The sequence below is a fragment of the Urtica dioica genome, chromosome 5 (genome assembly GCF_054948205.1).
Source record: "Urtica dioica subsp. dioica isolate 48M chromosome 5, U.dioica_male_clone48M_v1_H2, whole genome shotgun sequence".
Lineage (NCBI taxonomy): Eukaryota > Viridiplantae > Streptophyta > Magnoliopsida > Rosales > Urticaceae > Urtica > Urtica dioica.
In genome coordinates, this window is record NC_142760.1 from 1679706 (window position 1) to 1697739 (window position 18034).

At 37.0% G+C, this 18034-nt stretch overlaps 3 protein-coding genes across 5 annotated transcripts; 2 read left to right on the forward strand and 1 right to left on the reverse strand.

Annotated features, from left to right (window-relative positions):
* The first annotated feature begins 1344 nt into the window (after positions 1 to 1344).
* LOC149394750 (uncharacterized) lies at positions 1345 to 8913 on the forward strand. 3 transcript variants are annotated; one of them, XM_089614958.1, is made up of 20 exons: positions 1346 to 1840; positions 2344 to 2564; positions 2659 to 2749; positions 2847 to 2924; positions 3305 to 3364; positions 3577 to 3681; positions 3812 to 3922; positions 4264 to 4305; positions 4458 to 4571; positions 4658 to 4845; positions 5493 to 5773; positions 5900 to 6021; positions 6158 to 6200; positions 6286 to 6377; positions 6636 to 6684; positions 7160 to 7230; positions 7367 to 7486; positions 7926 to 8017; positions 8451 to 8496; positions 8654 to 8913. In XM_089614958.1, exons 1-20 carry the CDS (start codon positions 1589 to 1591, stop codon positions 8705 to 8707), a joined length of 2232 nt encoding a protein of 743 aa, XP_089471084.1. In that variant the 5' UTR covers positions 1346 to 1588; the 3' UTR covers positions 8708 to 8913. The 3 variants fall into 3 exon arrangements, 2 of the variants coding, with proteins under 2 accessions (XP_089471084.1, XP_089471085.1); XM_089614959.1 differs by having other exon boundaries at positions 1347 to 1840; positions 8657 to 8913; XR_016297052.1 differs by lacking the exons at positions 7926 to 8017; positions 8451 to 8496; positions 8654 to 8913 and having other exon boundaries at positions 1345 to 1840; positions 6105 to 6200; positions 7367 to 7451.
* Positions 8914 to 9982: 1069 nt separating this feature from the next.
* On the forward strand, positions 9983 to 12400 carry LOC149394751 (uncharacterized). Its single transcript, XM_089615325.1, has 3 exons — positions 9983 to 11244; positions 11379 to 11642; positions 11731 to 12400. The coding sequence occupies exons 1-3, from the start codon at positions 9983 to 9985 to the stop codon at positions 12398 to 12400; spliced, it is 2196 nt and encodes a 731-aa protein (XP_089471451.1).
* Positions 12401 to 13559: 1159 nt separating this feature from the next.
* Positions 13560 to 15830, reverse strand: LOC149394752 (uncharacterized). The gene is made up of 4 exons (XM_089615326.1): positions 14997 to 15830; positions 14502 to 14889; positions 13813 to 14349; positions 13560 to 13733 (listed from the first exon to the last, which is right to left on the reverse strand). Exons 1-4 carry the CDS (start codon positions 15798 to 15800, stop codon positions 13645 to 13647), a joined length of 1818 nt encoding a protein of 605 aa, XP_089471452.1. The 5' UTR covers positions 15801 to 15830; the 3' UTR covers positions 13560 to 13644.
* Between the last annotated feature and the right edge of the window lie 2204 nt (positions 15831 to 18034).

The window sequence follows — 18034 nt, forward strand, 5'->3', positions numbered from 1 at the left end:
TGTACGAATACACTCATGTTAACCTCAATCTTAATATGAGACATTAATTTTTATTATTTGTCATCTTCATTTAATGTGTCAATGCTCGAGGTTCCTTTTAGTGAACTATTGTAAAGACAGTCGGTGAAATGATTTATTGATGTTTTGGTTATGAGTTCTCATATAAATAAAATTAGTGAGCAAGATTGATGTAATGCACTGTATATCACCTCATGGTATGTTTTTTTTTTTTTTTTTTTTTTTTTATAGTGTGAATAAATTATTCGAGCCTAATATACAACGAGTTGTTATGTTTTGGTTATGAGTTCTCATATATATAAAATTAGTGAGAGACGAAATACAATGTATATCAACTTATGCTATTTTTTTTAATAGTGTGAATATATTAAACGCTCCTTATATACATGGAGTGGTCTCATTAAATTAAAAATTGTGACATGTTAGTTATATATATCTTACTAAGAAAAATTGTGTTTTTTCACAAACAACAAACGAGTTGAAAGAAATACTAACTCGAAAGATAAAATGGTAATTTGTAATTCTCATATAGTTAATGATATTCATGAAAGATTAATATTAAACGATATTCATTGGATATAATATATTACTAAATATATTAATGAAGTAAAGCATAAAGTAGAAAATACAAATATATGGATCAAGAGATTTTGAGTGTTTTGAGTTAGTTGATATTAAGAATGAAGATTGAGAAAAATTTTGTGAACTTCTAAGTCCAATACTTTAATCTTTAAAGGTTTGTTCAAATATATTTTTAAGGTCCATGTATATAATCAAATAATTAAGATACATTGAATTAGCTAAATTGAAACGAAGTTTAAAAGCCAAAGTAAGTGTTCAATTTGAGAATTAAACTAAAAAAAAAATCACTTAATTCGTAAACTAGTTCATTATTAAGAGTTTTCAAACGCTCAAAATATAGTATTGAACTATATCATAGCCGTGTAATTATTTAGGACAAGGCCAATCTAATCCTTTTGAGTTTTACATTATCTTAAAGTGTGCAACACAAATTTTGTAAAAGAGTGTAACTAGGTCGTCGTTGGTTGACAATGTCTAAAAAGAAAATAATTGCAAAGCGGGTAAACGACGTTAATATGATTCATAAGTGTCCCATAAGAAAATATGATGATGGAAATGATGATACATGATAATGACGATGATGGTTGCATCATCATAGAAGCGCATGGCTTGGGATAGTATATTTAAATCCAATTCCATTTAATTTAATTTAAGTTATATGGACGTATTCTATACGCGTATATCGAATTACTCTACCGCCGTATATCATACATCAATTAATTACACACCAAACCACACACAAACACAACACATATACACGGAATGATAATAATAACAAAACAATCCATCGATTTTGAATAAGCTGTTTATTTATTTATTGGGTTTCGGTTTTCTTTAATTTTCATTTCTTGTTCCAATCAATTCGATTCTCAGTCGGAGCCGGAGTAGCATTATTATTATTGGACAGTGATGCTCTTCTGATACTGAAGAAAAAGGGGAAGAACTGGAAACCCTAGATTCCCATCGTCGGTGAACCACCGTGTCGGCGATGGAGAACGGTTTCGATGGGAGGCTTGAGGAGAAATTCTCCGGGATGAAGCTAGGGTTAGGGAGCGAGCCGTCGTCTTCTTCGGCGGCCGCGGCAGCGCTGAGCGAGTCGGCGTCGGAGAATCCGAACGACAGTCTGTTTCAGGTCATGAAGGCCGTCGAGGCCGCGGAGGCGACGATCAAGCAACAGGTCGAAGAGAACAACCGTCTGAGGCTCGAGCTGCAGAACAGGAATCTTCTGATCGAGAAACTCGTGAGTCCTCTTCTTTCCATTCGCTATCGATTTCTCTGTGTTTGTTTTTAGTGTTGATAGGTTGAGAGTTTTCGGCGAGAGTGTAGTGAATGAAAAGAGCGATTGATCTTCGCGAGAAGATGAAATGTTAAGATGTAGATTGAAATGTTACTAGAAATTGTATGTGTCGATTGGAATTGGATGGTTTCGAAATGTGAATGCCACATAAAAAGATGAAGAAAAGCGTTAGGGATTCTTGACCTTGTAAAATGAACAGCGAGGGATTGGATGTGAACTCCTCCAACGTATAAAATCTGATAGACCGGGAAAGTAAGTGAGGACTGAGGAGTTATGGACCTCTAAAACTCGAATGTGCTATATCGCGTTATGGCTCGTTAAACAAAAAAATACTCTATTTTTCGTGAGTAATGAACAAGTGCCGAGTGAATAGTGTTCTTTTTCTCTAAAAGCTTAAGTATCCAACTTTTTTTTAATGAAACATCTGGAAAATTCATTATCGGCAGAAACAAGACGAATCGATGTCAGAAAGGCCTATTTCACTCCAAAATCGGCCGGAGAGGATGAAGCGGGATAGTGATGTTTCCATGGCACAAAACCTGACGGAAAATCGCTTTGAAGGTGGCAAGATGATGAATGGAACGATTAAAGGGCTTCCCGGTGGTCAACAAACTGCAGATAGTGCTGGCTTCTCTTCTCCCTCCACGGGTTCTTTCTCTCCGAGAAGGTACTCGAATTGGAAGTGAATGGTGGTTCTTTGTATATTCTGTTTCATGATAAAGAGTATGAACATTTTAGGTACTATTATGTTTGTGTATTAGGTTGGATGGAGAGCATGATCAACGTTTAAACTCTGGACAGGGGTTGATGCCGATAACTGAATTGAATCATCAGAATAGCCTCTGGAAGCAGGTAGTTTCTGTGTATGTGTGTGTGTGTGTGTGTGTTTTTTTTTTCATCCTTTTTCGTTTTGTAATGCACCAGTTCCATTTTAATTTGTATTTTGTAGGATCTTGGTCATAAGGTACAAGAACATGAAGAAGAAATTATGCTATTGCGTAAACACCTGGCAGATTACTCAATAAAGGTAAATTTTAACACGCGGCAAAGATGTCTTTTTAAAATTTTTTTTTTTTATTACCATCGGAATAAATGCATGTTTGAAGACAAACCCCTCTTAAGCGAGGACCTTTGGATTTTGATAAATCATTCGATTTCTCTATGGCTTTCAGCATTAGTTTCTTTCCTTTTTCATATTTCTCGGGCAGACTTCATTCGAGAATGGGCACAGCCCTCTAGTTTGTATTTTGCTTTGGCTTCCCCAAAGCTTTCTTTTTATTTTATTTGAGTGTCTTATATACAAAAAAATGTATTCTTTGTATCACACTTTTATCTTATTTTTCTTTCTACTCCTGTGGCATTTTGGTCACATGTTACTCAGATTGTCTAATGTCTAGCTTATGACAGGAAGCACAAATACGCAATGAAAAACATGTTCTGGAAAAGCGAATTGCTCATATGCGTTTGGTAAGGAAGACAGCTTTTTTTTTTTTTTTTTTTTTCCTTCACATTTATATAACTGTTGTCCTCTTTGTTTTCCGTAGGTTTTTCAACTAGCAATATAACTATTCTAAAATTCAGGCTCCTCATTAATAATAGAAGAATTCAATTCCTCTTGTATTTGGCTTATCTTATACTTTGGGATATCCATTTAATGGGTTTTATCATTATGCCATCAGGCCTTTGACCAGCAGCAACAGGACCTCATTGATGCCGGATCAAAAGCTCTATCGTACAGACAAGATATTATTGAAGAAAATATACGTCTGACATATGCATTACAGGTAGTCTTTTTTTTTTTTTTTTTTTTTAATTAATGTGCTTTTATTGTTGATAATGGCTTTGTTAGTGATACTGAAAGAGAAGTTACAAAAGCTTTTGCTAATTCACAAATGTTTTTATTTGCTTTGCTAGGATGCTCAACAAGAAAGATCGACATTTGTTTCATCATTGTTACCCCTTCTGGCAGAGTACTCTCTGCAGCCACCAGTTATGGATGCCCAGTCGATTGTGAGCAATGTTAAGGTCAGCCTTAAATAGCTTGATTTAAATTGTAATCTATTTATAAAGCGGCTGGATATTTTTATTTTCTGTTATATTTTTTGGTATCGTTAGAATTTGTTTTTGGGTTTGAGTTTAATTTAGCGCAAGACCAACCTTGGTGCCGAGGTCACCTCCATATGGAAATTGGAAGTGATCTATGAGAACCCACCCATGCATTCTTTCCATCGGTTGAATGTGTTTTCTATGTTAGTCTGAGACTTGGCTTTAAATTTATCTAACTGCTAAACAATACTTTATCAGTGGTTGAATGCGTGGTTGAACTTGTCTGCCTTTTTCTTTTCCTCTGAACTTCTTTGTCGCAGGTTCTTTTCAAGCATTTGCAAGAGAAGCTTCTCCTTACCGAGGTATGCATTGCCAGTGGAAATTCTCACATTTTTCGCTCTTATCAGTGTCCTCATCTTGCTTGATTGAACTGTATTTCATAGTTTGATGTGGGAATAATCTCTGAATTGCAGACTATTTTATATATATAAATTAATTTTTTTTTTAATTGTAGACAAAACTTAAAGAATCACAGTATCAGTTAACCCCTTGGCGAGCAGATGTCAGCCAATCAAATATCGCCACACATTCCGCGTCCCATCCTATTGGCACTGCACTCATGAATTCCGTATGTTCACAACTCCTTATATCTCCTATTATAATGACGCCAGTTTATTTTTCTCCATAACTTGCTTTGTTTCTTTGTTTTCCTAGAATACGAATGGGCTCGAGTTGGTTCCTCAGCCGGTTTATTCCCAAGGAAAAATACCTGTACCTAACGTCGAGGCACAGCCAGCTGCGGAACTGGATCTGTGGGTTCAACAAAAACCAGCAGATGTGAGTGGTGTGGCACAGAATTTGGAGCACGATGACGCGGGAAGGTATTCACCGATTCCAAGCAGGTGAGCCTCGTCAAAAAATGGCAACCATCTAAATTTGTTGGTGGTGGGTTCTAAATCCGTTTTAACTGCATGTCGATGCCTTTGATAGGCATCTATGCATGAACATTTCCAAAACAATCTGCAATAGTAGACGAAGATATATTTTAACAATTATTGGCAACCGAGAATGAAGGCTTGTTTGTAATGCTTGGACAATTATATTTCTGCTAAACAATGCAAATATATATAATTTTTTTTTTCCTTTTTCGACATAAGAGTGAGATTTATATTTATATTTATATTTATATTTTTTTATACAGTAAGGCACTCTGCCGCCATTACATATTCTTTACTTTTAGAATATAGTTCCATTTAGAAAAAAAGAAAAAGAAAACGATAGAATTTCATGGTGTTCCCTGTTAAGAAAACAAAAGCAACATACCCAGTAGACCTTGTAAGTCCTCGAACCTGCATCAGCAGCATTGTTGACAGGAATTCTCTCTCTTATTTGTTACCCAAGAGGTATACCAAACAGTTCCTTGAATGATATATTGATTCCCTAGTTATGTTGATTAATAGATTGTCATTGGTTAGTATATCTCTCTCGCATCATGCATTTATACTGCTCAGAAAAATGTAATTGTTGGTAATATATTCCACGTATTTAGCCGTGCGAGTTTAGCACAAGATATGCCTACCCAAGTAGCCGTGAGTCGTGGCCCTCGTTACGGTGAAGAAATGGCAAATAAGCAGGTCACATTTCGTGATCCTGTCACCAACACTGAGATGGAAGATCGTGATGGTGAAGGAAACCAGAACGAGAGAGAAGCACAGGCCAATTGGGGTTCGGGAAACCCTCCTTACTCGACATCAATGGAAGACCCTAGTTCCTCTTATTCTCCATTTCTGCCACCAGTTCTGGAAGAACCGTCTTCCTCTTTTTCCGAGGGTAACAATTTCTAGCATCGACTTTTTTTTTTTTTTTTCCATCCTTCTGCTATTTGTCGCTACTTGCCAAGTTTGTCTAATTTTTTCTGTTACCCGCTCTGAATTGAGCTGCTTCTGCAATTTATAGCCGCGGATGATGATCCTTTACCAGCAATAGAAGGTCTTCAGATTGCAGGCGAAGCTTATCCAGGGCGAGAACTTCAAGCATCTGGATACTCTATCAATGGGACGACCAGTTGCAATTTTGAGGTGCAGTGTTAATATTTTTTTCTTTTTTTATTAATGACGTTCTCTGATACACAACTAAACCAAAATAGTGAATACCACGGTAGGTTTTTGTTTTACGTACTAAGTGCGTACCTGTCGTGCTTGTCTGCCCTTGCAGTGGGTACGGTATCTTGAAGATGGATCTGTTAATTATATCGAAGGTATGATGTTGTTTCATTTCTCTGTCAATGGTCTATTTTCTTTGGTGCTTCTTCAGATGGACATCTAAACTGTATTTCATCACAGGAGCCAAACAACCAAACTATCTTGTCACTGCCGATGATGTCGATACATACCTTGCCTTAGAGGTCCAACCTCTGGATGATAGGAAGCGCAAGGTATTTACTCTGAAATTGTTTCAAGATTTTCAATAAGGTTGATGGCAGAATAACAGTTTGTTAACTGTGGGAAAAGGAAAAAAAAAAAAAAAAAACCAACCCACAAGCTACAAATTCTATTTTTCCATAAGAAACTGTACATATATATATGTATGTATGTGTAAATAAATAGGTGTAATAAGATGCTGCAATGTCTTTTTTACTTGTTCTGTAATTAGAACTTGCCAAAGTGTTATATTTTTCTTGCTTCTTTTGTAGGGTGAGCTTGTAAAAGTCCTTGCCAATGACCATAGAAAGATAACATTTGGTGAGTAATCTTTTCATTCTTTAGTTTTTTTTTCTCACTTTATTAGTAAGTGTAATTAAGAGAATTAAGTAACAACTATACAAATTTTATGCTCTCTTCTGTTGTATTTGATAGAATCCGGTGGGTATGAGATGTCATTTTTCCCTGGAGATGTTATTAATATTGCTTAATACTGATGTGTGGTAAAATAATAATTTTTTTTTGGAATAGCGATATGGCTCCATTCTATACTCAAAATTTTCTCTTCTTCTTGGCTTAGTCCAAGCATTCATCACTAGCTGATTGGTAAACTATTTCCATGAAAAAGAAAATTCACTGCTTTAAACATAGAAAATGCCAAATATTAATATGTTGCCTAACATCTTTCTGCTCCTAATTTATATCTCCGTCTCTCTCTCTCTCTCTCTCTCTCTCTCTCATTTAACATATTCAGAACTATTTCTTGACACTATGTTTACTGTGCTATGCTATATAGATCCTGAAATGCAAAACCACATAGAGAAAACTCTTCATTCTGGCCGTGCTTCTTACAAAGTCTCGATGTCGGTAAGATTTCGCTGTAATATTTTCGCAAAATTTGCATGCTACATTTCTTTCCTTTCTGTAATAAAATAAAATAAAAAAGAAGTTATTTAAGAATTTTCAGTAAGTGACTCAAAGGTTTATCACTTGTGTTTTCCAGACCAGATATCTAGACATATGGGAGCAAGCCATATTGGAAGTTAAGAGGGAAGCTTGCACTATTAAGTGCACTGGCGCCAGCGGTCTTGTTATCACAGAAAAGTTTTCATCCACCACAACTGTAATTATTCCTACCTTTTTTTTTTCCCGAAAAATTTATACAAAATATCCATGTGAAACTAATTGATTAGTAAAATAGCCAAAGTTTCAAGTTTTTAGTAAAATAGCCAAAATTACGCCGTCAATACAAATATTGATGGGATAAAAAAATCTGGTACTTCTCGCATTTTTTGTAAATTTTGCCAATTCATTAGTTTCAGTTGACTATTTAATAATTATAAAGGACTTGGCAATCTCGATGGAAATGCTGCCTAATTCATGAATGGTTTTTGGGTCAAACCGAATAGGATTGTTTTGGTAAAGAAGTGTTTTAGTATGTTCCTGGTATATATATATATACATATATATATATATATATATATATATATATATATATATATTCATTAGAATTCTGCTGGCAGTCTCGTAATCTGCTTGGGTCACGTTTTCTTGTAATACAGGTTGTGATTCCTTATGGAAACCCGACGGAATTTGTTATCACTGGTTCCGGCGAGGTTCAACATATCCTAAAAGTAGACGATGAATCCGATATGTAAGTAACAAAAATTATATGATGTTAATATAAGCATGTGACAACTTCTAACATCAATACTAGTATTGATTGTTTAGAATTATCATTTTTTTTTCCTTGCTGCTATACTACACGTGTTAGCTACGTTGAGATATTTGAACAACTTTGTCTTGAACACTATTTCTGTTGGAGAGCAAGGAAATGATCATTATTTAAAATAATAATTCGGGGTTATAAGTTAGAATATTTTGCATAGGAGCGTAATTTTCTGTTTGTAACGCTTCTCATTGTCAACAATTTGATTGATTAATATGCCATGAAAAGGCATGACAGTACGGAAATGAACAGGTTTCAAATTTTGGTGTTATGCTAAGTTAGATATTATTTAGTTCAGTTTATTTGGACAATGATTCAACTTACAATTTTTTTTCCCTTTCCCTTTCTGGTATTGCAGTTCTAGAGATACAGTGGTGGTCATCTTGAGATTATTCATTATGAGGGTATGTGTGCCAATCTCTTTCTCTCTCTCTCTCTCTCTCTCTCTCTCTCTCTCTCTCTCTCTGTCTCTCTCTCTCTCTCTGTCTCTCTTCATTTTTGTTGTAATTGTCATAAAAATGTTCATTAATTTGTGGGGATTTGGTCTTTTGATGATACTAGCAGGCTGGTGAAAGAAGAAAAGCAAAGAAAAGGAGTCTATTCTTTAGCAAGTAGATTGATTGATTAGTGCCTCTAATTCTGCCAAAAGAAAAAAAGAGCCAGCTGGCACTGGAGGGTCTATATTTTTACATCAATTGATCTCAGTCTTTTTTTTTTAGTTCCCTGGGAGCTTTGTATGATAATCACAGGAAGGAAGTAGTTTGTTTATGCAGTAGTAATTTCTGGGCAGCTATTATTTATTCATATTACTCTTGAGTTCATTTTTTTTTTCAATTTTGTTTATCAATCATTAATCCGTCGTTTGGCTTCTCACACGCACAATTTACACGAAAAACTAACTCCCATGTTCTAACACTTCTATTCCGACTGTAATCCAGAGCCAGCAAAATTATACCGAGTGAATGATTTGGGTCGTTTATTCTAGTTTGAATAACTAATTGAAACTGCTCCATTTGTAAAGGGAAACTTGATAAAGCAAGCTTGATAAAGCATGTGATTTGAAAACCAAACCATGTTTTGGTTCCCTTAGGAAAACCAAGCATATCACCATGTAAAAAGTCCAAATTACCCTTAAATGAATTTTTTTTTCAAAATCAATCCTTCACTCACTCCAGTTGTCTTTTTCAATTCAGAAACCAAAACAAAAGAAAAAAAAACGTGCAGCCCACAGCCAAGCACGTTTCCCTTTCAAAAAAAAAAAGAAAAAAAGAAACCATCCTCAGAGCCACTCAGAGCCCTAGCCCGCAGCCGTCGTCGCCACTCAGCCGTCGTCGCCAGTCCAGCAATCTCGCGAACAACATAGCCCTCCAGCCGAGTCGCGAACCAGCCAAGCCACAGCCAAGCACGCCCATCTCCACGGTCGTCGCAAACCCCAACGCACGGCAAACCTGAAGATATATGGGTAAGTTTCGATCCCTAATTCGATGATATTTTGTAAGAGATTTGTTTGATTTCCTGAAAAAAAGAGTTTGAGTTCGTCATGTTGGATCCAGAAAAAAGTCCGAAATTGTTGTCTGTAATTTCGACGTTTATAGTTGTTATTTTGATTTCATTTCGAAGATTTCGATTCCCAGAAAAGATATCGTTTAAACTCAAATTTTTAACTTCTTAACAGGTTCAAACGTTAATATATGTTGTTTATTTGATGGTACTTGGGTGAACAAAGGTACAAAATGGGAATATACTAATGAATCGCGATTCGAACTCCGTGCACTCGCGAAAGACATATCTCGGGCGGAGCTATTAATCGCTATGTACGAAGCTTTTTGTGTCGACAAGTCGTTATACGATTTGAAACTTGAAGCTGCGTATGTTTGGGCTGGAAGACCAATGCCTCCTCTCATTTTGGCATCGGACGCTAGTGTGACGGCATTTATGTTAGAGAATTCTGGTCAATCCAAGCTGAGGATTTCCTTATGCGTAACCCCCGTGAAAAGAAACATTGTTGATGCAGCTCTTGATACAACTCCAAGCAGGGCAGTTTCACCAACCCCAAATTCTCAGGTAGCATGCTTAGGTATTAGCGTCGAGGTGAATGATTTTCAGGCGCCATGCGATGAAGAGGGTGATGAGGAAGGTAAGGATGGTGATGATGAGGAAGATGAAGATGGCGATGATGAGGAAGATTTTGATGCAAGCGGATTCTATTGTGAGGATAATCCGGTTATGAATGATAATGATATTCCCATGTCAGAGCCAGTATCGGCGACGCCTCATAAGAAGTCAAAATTATGGGATGCACATGTTTCAATTCCCGATTCGGAGGAAAATGTAAGTACGCCTTCATCCACTGCCAGTTCTTCGGACATATGTGTTGGGCAAATTTTTGATAATAAGTTTGATTTGAAAACTAAAGTTGCCATGCTTGCAATGAGAAAGAGCTTTCAGTATAGGGTCTTCGAAACAAGCAGGAGTCGATGGGTAGTCAAGTGCAAAGCTGGTGATTGTACTTGGAAATTGAGAGGGAATAAACTACCAAACAGTGATATGTTCGAAGTGAGTGTGTATGTTTCTACACATACTTGTTCGATTGATGCCCCTGCTAGTGGCCAACTTCAAGCTGCACCATGGATTGTAGGACATGTTATCAAGCATAAGTATAGTCTTCAATCGACATCATATACACCAAGGAACATCATAGAAGATGTACGAAAGGAGTATGGGATAAATTTGAGTTACGAGAAGGCTTGGAGATGCAAGGAGACGGCAATTGGGTACATAAGGGGTACACTTGACGAGTCATACAAGCGGTTACCTGCTTACTTCTACGCATTAGAACAAAAAAATCCAGGTTCGGTTACTGACCTTGTTCTTGACTCCGGCAGTCGATTTCGGTACTGTTTTTGGGCCCTTGGAGCTTGTATACGGGGATTTGCATCATGTCGACCTGTGATATGTATCGATGGTAGTTTCTTGAAGACAAAGTACGGAGGGCAGATATTATCGGCGATTGCATTAGATGCAAATGACCAATTGTTTCCACTTGCATTTGCTGTTGTAGACACCGAAAATAATCACTCTTGGACCTACTTCCTTCGGAAACTGAGAGAGACCATCGGTTCCCCGCCAGATCTTTGTTTCATATCAGACAGGTACTTAATTTCGAAGATTTTAGTTTTGTTTCGACAATTTTGGAATGTTATTTCAGAGATTTTAGGTTTTCTGAGAAGTACATTTCGAATATTTTAGTTGATCTAATATTTATGTTTCAAACGCTTTGTTTTAGGCACGCGAGTATCCTTCATGCTATACCGGTTGTGTATCCAGAGTGTTATCACGGGATCTGCTACCAGCATCTAAGTATGAATGTTGCTCATGTGTTCAAAACCGATGTTTGTGGCCCAGAGATGTATGGCGCATGTTATGCTTGGAGAAAATCTGTTTTCCATGCTCAATTCGAGAAGCTAAGGCGTAAAGATCCAAACCTTGCTAAATATCTGGAAGACATTGGAATTGAAAGGTTTGCTCGGTCGTACTTTCCTGGAAAAAGGTAAGTTCACAAGCAGGTAGTACTTTATTTCGAAGATTTTGGTTTGTTTCTTAGATTTACAATGCGACTTCGAATATTTTAACAACAGGTACAATTTATTGACGAGTAACTACGCGGAAAGCTTCAACAAGAGGATAAAGGACGCTAGAACATTCCCAATTTGTAGCATGGTGGAATGCATTCGATTTACTCTTCAAGAATGGTTCTTCAAGCGAAGAGAAAAATCTGGAAATGCGAAGACCAAACTGAGTCCAAAATTTGATGAGGACTTACGACTTCAAGTTCAAAAGGGTCGCCATTTGCAATATTCGGGGGTTACGCAACATGAGTTCTTAGTACTTGATGGAGACGAGGATGGCACGGTAAACATGTTGACAAAAGAATGCACATGCGGGTTGTTTCAACTTCTTGGTCTCCCTTGCATGCATGCGACGTGTGTCGCAACAAAGCGTAACATCGATGTGTATTCATTGTGTCACCCTTTCTATCGAGTAGAAAGTTGGAGAGCAGCCTACATGGATGCTGTGTACCCTTGTGGTCCTGAAAACGAGTGGAATGCTCCAGAAGAGCTGTTGAATATGGAGGTCAAGGTACCTGTTGCGAAAAACCCCGCCGGTCGGCCGAAGAAGAAGAGCAAAGGAGGACGGCGCAAGATCAAACGTTTGCCGTCTCAAGGTGAAGTCATTGTTGTTCAGCGCAAATGTAGTATTTGTGGAGGTAGAGGACATAATAGGAAGTCGTGTACTTTTCGTCAGTAGTATTGGATTTCAGACATTTAAGTTATTTTATGTGTTTGATTTCAGGGTTTTCAGCTAATTTTCAGACATTTCAGTTAGTTTATGTGATTAATTTCAGACATTTCATTTATTTTATGTGTTTGATTTCGGAGTTTTCAGTTAGTTTATTTGCTTGATTTCAGACATTTCAGTTATTTTATGTGTTTGATTTCAGAGTTTTCAGATAATTTTTATAATGGATTTCAGACATTTCAGTTATTTTATGTGTTTGATTTCGGAGTTTTCAGTTATTTTATGTGCTTGATTTCAGACATTTCAGTTATTTTATGTGTTTGATTTCGGAGTTTTCAGTTAGTTTATTTGTTTGATTTCAGACATTTCAGTTACTTTATGTGTTTGATTTCGGAGTTTTCAGTTATTTTATGTGCTTGATTTCAGACATTTCAGTTATTTTATGTGTTTGATTTCAGAGTTTTCAGATAATTTTTATAATGGATTTCAGACATTTCAGTTATTTTATGTGTTTGATTTCGGAGTTTTCAGTTATTTTATGTGCTTGATTTCAGACATTTCAGTTATTTTATGTGTTTGATTTCGGAGTTTTCAGTTAGTTTATTTGCTTGATTTCAGACATTTCAGTTATTTTATGTGTTTGATTTCGGAGTTTTCAGTTATTTTATGTGCTTGATTTCAGACATTTCAGTTATTTTATGTGTTTGATTTCGGAGTTTTCAGTTAGTTTATTTGCTTGATTTCAGACATTTCAGTTATTTTATGTGTTTGATTTCAGAGTTTTCAGATAATTTTTATAATGGATTTCAGATATTTCAGTTATTTTGTATGTTTGATTTCAGAGTTTTCAGATAATTTTTATAATGGATTTCAGATATTTCAGTAATTTTTTGTGTTTGATTTCAGAGTTTTCAGTTAGTGTATGTGCTTGATTTCAGACATTTCAGTTATTTTATGTGTTTGATTTCGGAGTTTTCAGTTAGTGTATGTGCTTGATTTCAGACATTTCAGTAATTTTTTGTCAATGATTTCAGACATTTCAGTAATTTTTTGTCAAGGATTTCAGACATTTCGGGTTCATGTATACATTACAAACCAAAATATCATCCAAAAAACTATTCTCCAAAACTACCAAAGTTATTATCAACAAACATTACAAACCCAATTTTCATCCAAAAAAACTAGTCTCCAAAACTACCAAAGTTATTATCAACAAACATTACAAACCCAATTTTCATCCAAAGTAATGTTCATCACCCCTTTTTCAGGCTTTTCAGTTTGGCTGTGTTCAACGGAGTGTAATCATCATACTTTATGGGCCGCTTGCTCTTTCTCTTCGAAACTACACAATCCAACATAAAAGAATTAAAAAGAACATAAACCATGAAATATAGGCAACAGTTTGAAAATTGAGAACTTACCATAGACACGGACAGATTCTTTCGCCGGAGGGTTGACGAAGTCGTCGTCGTCGTCATCGGGGGCTGCCACAGAGGTTTCCGTCGTGGGGGCTGCCACAGTTCTTGCCGTCTCTTTCGTCGGAGGGTTGACGAAGTCGTCGTCGTCATCGAGGGCTGCCACGGTGGTTGCCGTCACGGGGGCGTTCACGGTGGTTGCCGTCTCGGTGGCTGCCACGGGGGCTTCCGCCTCGGGGGCTGCCGTCTCGCTTGCCGTCTCGGGGGCTGCCGTCTCGCTTGCCGTCTCGGGAGCTGCCACGGTGCTTGTCGTCTCCGGGGCTGCCACGTTGCTTGTCGTCTCGGGGGCTGCCATCCCTTCGTCATCATCGTCTTCATCTTCGTCGTTGTCATCATCTCCATCGTTGACATCCGGAGGGTCCAAAGTTTCATCATCTTCATCGTTGTCATCATCTTCTTCTTCTTCCTCCTCACCATCATCATCCGGAGGGTCCAAAGTTTCATCATGAATATTAACAGCTTCGTCAGGGTCAAAAAATAAACCTTAATCATTCTCCACTGCCAAAAATTATGTCACAAAACACCAAAAATTAATAACTAATATTCGAAACAGTATATAAAAAAAGCCATAAAACTCCGAAATCATTAACAATATAAAACTAAAAACTTCGAAATTCACAGTTGAGAGAGATTACCATGTGGCGATGGTGACCTCCGCCGTGGAAACTTCTCCGATGGATACCTCTCTTCTTGTGTAGCGCTTCCCGGGACGACACTTACCAAATAATCGAGTTTCTCAGTCGTGTCTTTTTGCCACCTCATGATTTGCTTCCTCATGCGCTTCTGCTCCCTACACATTTTCTTAACATTCTGCTCCACATCACTCAAACGTCGTTCAAGTATTGAAAAATTCTCATCTCCACGTGGTGGGCCAACGTCCTCTTCATTCACGTACGCCGACTTCTTGTGCGCTACAACAGAATTGTAACCCGGATATTCTGGTATAGTAGATGGGTGTCTCTCGAGTATGGAGAGATACTTCTTCTCACCATCGGTAGGCTCAAGCGTCGGTGTTGCCTCCACCTATAAAACAAAACTTCGAAATTAATCATACATAATAGTTGGAAAACGTCGAAATGAAGCTGAAAATGTACATAAAATCTCCGAAGAAAAAAAGTTAGAAAACATACGCTTTGTCGGATTAACTTTTTTGTGAACCCCTTCTGTCTTGCTTGTTTCATGCTCACCCATTTGAGCATTCTCGGAATGCTATTCTCGCTCAATTTCTTGCCATACTCTACACCGACAAACTCTATGGCCTCGTACGCCCAAAATTGAACCGCAGGGAGAAACCCTTGGACCGCATACTTTGCGTCTTGAACCTTCTTCTGCTTCTTACCTCGATTCTCGTATAAGGTACGCAGGTGTTTCGGGTCCGTCGCTAGCAACCCCTCGAGAGTGGCAGCCCAACTAACGTGGCCCCACGGAAACGCCATAAAGTATGGGAGCTCATCGACCATACTTAACAACTCCTCCCAAATACCTTGCCAACTATCCTTTCCTCGTATGATGCCTTCCACAATCAAACACAGTCCGAGCTTGTACAAGTCTTCTTTGTTCGTGCACGTGTTAAAAGCTGCCTCTAAATCAGCAACAGACGGTGCCTTGTGAAGTTTTTTGTCGTTGTCATCAACGTGTTCGGGGTCAGGAAAATACGTCTTCAACAGACGGTTGCTTGAAAGGTGCTTCTTGAATTCTTCCGTTGATGGAAGCGTACTAAACTTTAGTCCGGTCATCAAACCAAACTCGTTTCTTCCGAAACGGATAGGATTCTTACCGATACCAAAGTAAATTGCATCCTGACATCTTTGCTGGATGCGTCGTTGGAGAAGTTGGTCTATAATCACACCATTAAAGTTGAAACCCGTAACGGAAGGGGAATCGATCCAACTAAATTGTGTGTCCTTCAACCTAGCATGTAATCCGAATACCATAAATCGTGTGCTTATTACCTTCAAGAACCCGCTGCCTCTTAAACTTATTTGACCACTGTAATCCTTACAGATGGGAACTAACAATTCATACTTCGGTGCCTACAAAAAAATGAGAAAAGTTCGAAATAAAGAATCAATCACAGAAAACTTACTGAAAACTCTGAAATCCTGTACATAAACTAACTGAAAACTCTGAAATACATAAAAAAAGATAACTGCAAACTCTGAAGTCTTTTACATAAACTAACTGAAAACTTTGAAAATCATTATATAAACTAGCTGAAAACTCTGAAATCCATTACAAAAAATAACTGAAAACTCTGAAATCCATAAAAAAAATTAACTGAAAACTCTGAAATCATTTACAAAAGATAACTGAAAACTCTGAAATTTATTACATAACCTAACTGAAAACTCTGAAATTCATTACATAAACATAACTGAAAACTCTGAAATCCTTTACATAACCTAACTGAAAACTCTGAAATCCATTCCATAAAATAACAGAAAACTCTGAACTCATTTACAAAAGATAACTGAAAACTCTGAAATCCTTTACATAACCTAACTGAAAACTCTGAAATTCATTACATAAACTAAATGAAAACTCTGAAATCATTTACAAAAAATAACTGAAAACTCTGAAATCCTTCACATAACCTAACTGAAAACTCTGAAATCCATTCCATAAAATAACAGAAAACTCTGAAATCATTTACAAAAAATAACTGAAAACTCTGAAATCCTTCACATAACCTAACTGAAAACTCTGAAATCCATTCCATAAAATAACAGAAAACTCTGAAATCATTTACAAAAATTACCTGAAAACTCTGAAATCCTTTACATAACCTAACTGAAAACTCTGAAATCCATTCCATAAAATAACAGAAAACTATGAAATCATTTACAAAAAATACCTGAAAACTCTGAAATCCTTTACATAACCTAACTGAAAACTCTGAAATCCATTCCATAAAATAACTGAAAACTCTGAAATCATTTACAAAAACTAACTACAAACTATGAAATCCTTCACATAACCTAACTGAAAACTCTGAAATCCATTCCATAAAATAACTGAAAACTCTGAAAATCCATTACAAAAAATAACTGAAACGTCTGAAATCAAACACATAAACTAAATGAAAACTTTGAAATCGTTTACAAAAAATAAATCCATTACATAAACAAAGCAAACTTAAATCTTCGAAATCCCTTCAAACCGCTATGAACTTCATAGCCAAAAAATCCAAAATCTCTAATCAAAACTACATCCCATCCCAAAATTTCACACCGAAAATACCAAAGATTTCATATCAAAACAATCTTAATCACCAAAAATTCATCGAAAACTTCAAACCCTCATACCCAAAATCTTCGAAACATATTCTAAACAACCCTAACAAGTCATAATCGAAGATTCTCAAATAATGTCATCTAAATAATTATGAAACCATTTCAATTTAACAAACCCTAAAACAATGGGACCCAAAACAAACTCACCATTTTCGTTTGGTTCACGACTCGGCTGGACTGGCGAGGAGGGCTCGGCTGGTTCGCGAGGAGGGCTAGGGTGGTTCGCGACTCGGCTGGACTGGCGACCACGGAGCGAAATGGCGAGTAAGGCTGGACTGGCGAGGAGGGCTCTGATGGTTCGCGACTCGGCTGGACTGGCGACGAAGGACTGAAATGAATAGTAGGGCTGGACTGGTTTACGACGATGGGCGTGGGTGCATGAGGATGACCGACGGAGAGAAGAGAAGAGAACGAGGGATTTGGGGCGGGACGGGATGAGCGGGGTTTTTTTTTTGGGTTTTGAATTGAAATGGTTCGGGAATGGGAAAGGCACGCATGAAATGGGAAGGAATGGGAGTGCAGAGAAAATAAAGGATTGATTTTGAAAAGAATTTTAATTTAAGGGTAATTTGGACATTTTACATGGACAAATGCTTGGTTTCTCTAAAAGACCCAAAATATGGTTTGGTTTTCAAAACACATGCTACACTAAGCTTGGTTTATCAAGTTTCCCTTTGTAAAATGGTCCGAGATTTATATAAAATTATCAAAGTAATATAATATGTATCTTGAAATAACATAACAATTACAGTTTAAAAAAAAATTCGCATATACTAGGTGTTAATATTATTCTTTGACCATTTATGTACGGAAAATATCTTATGCGCACTTACGCAGGTTCCAAATAAAATTCGACAATGTTAATAATATCATAT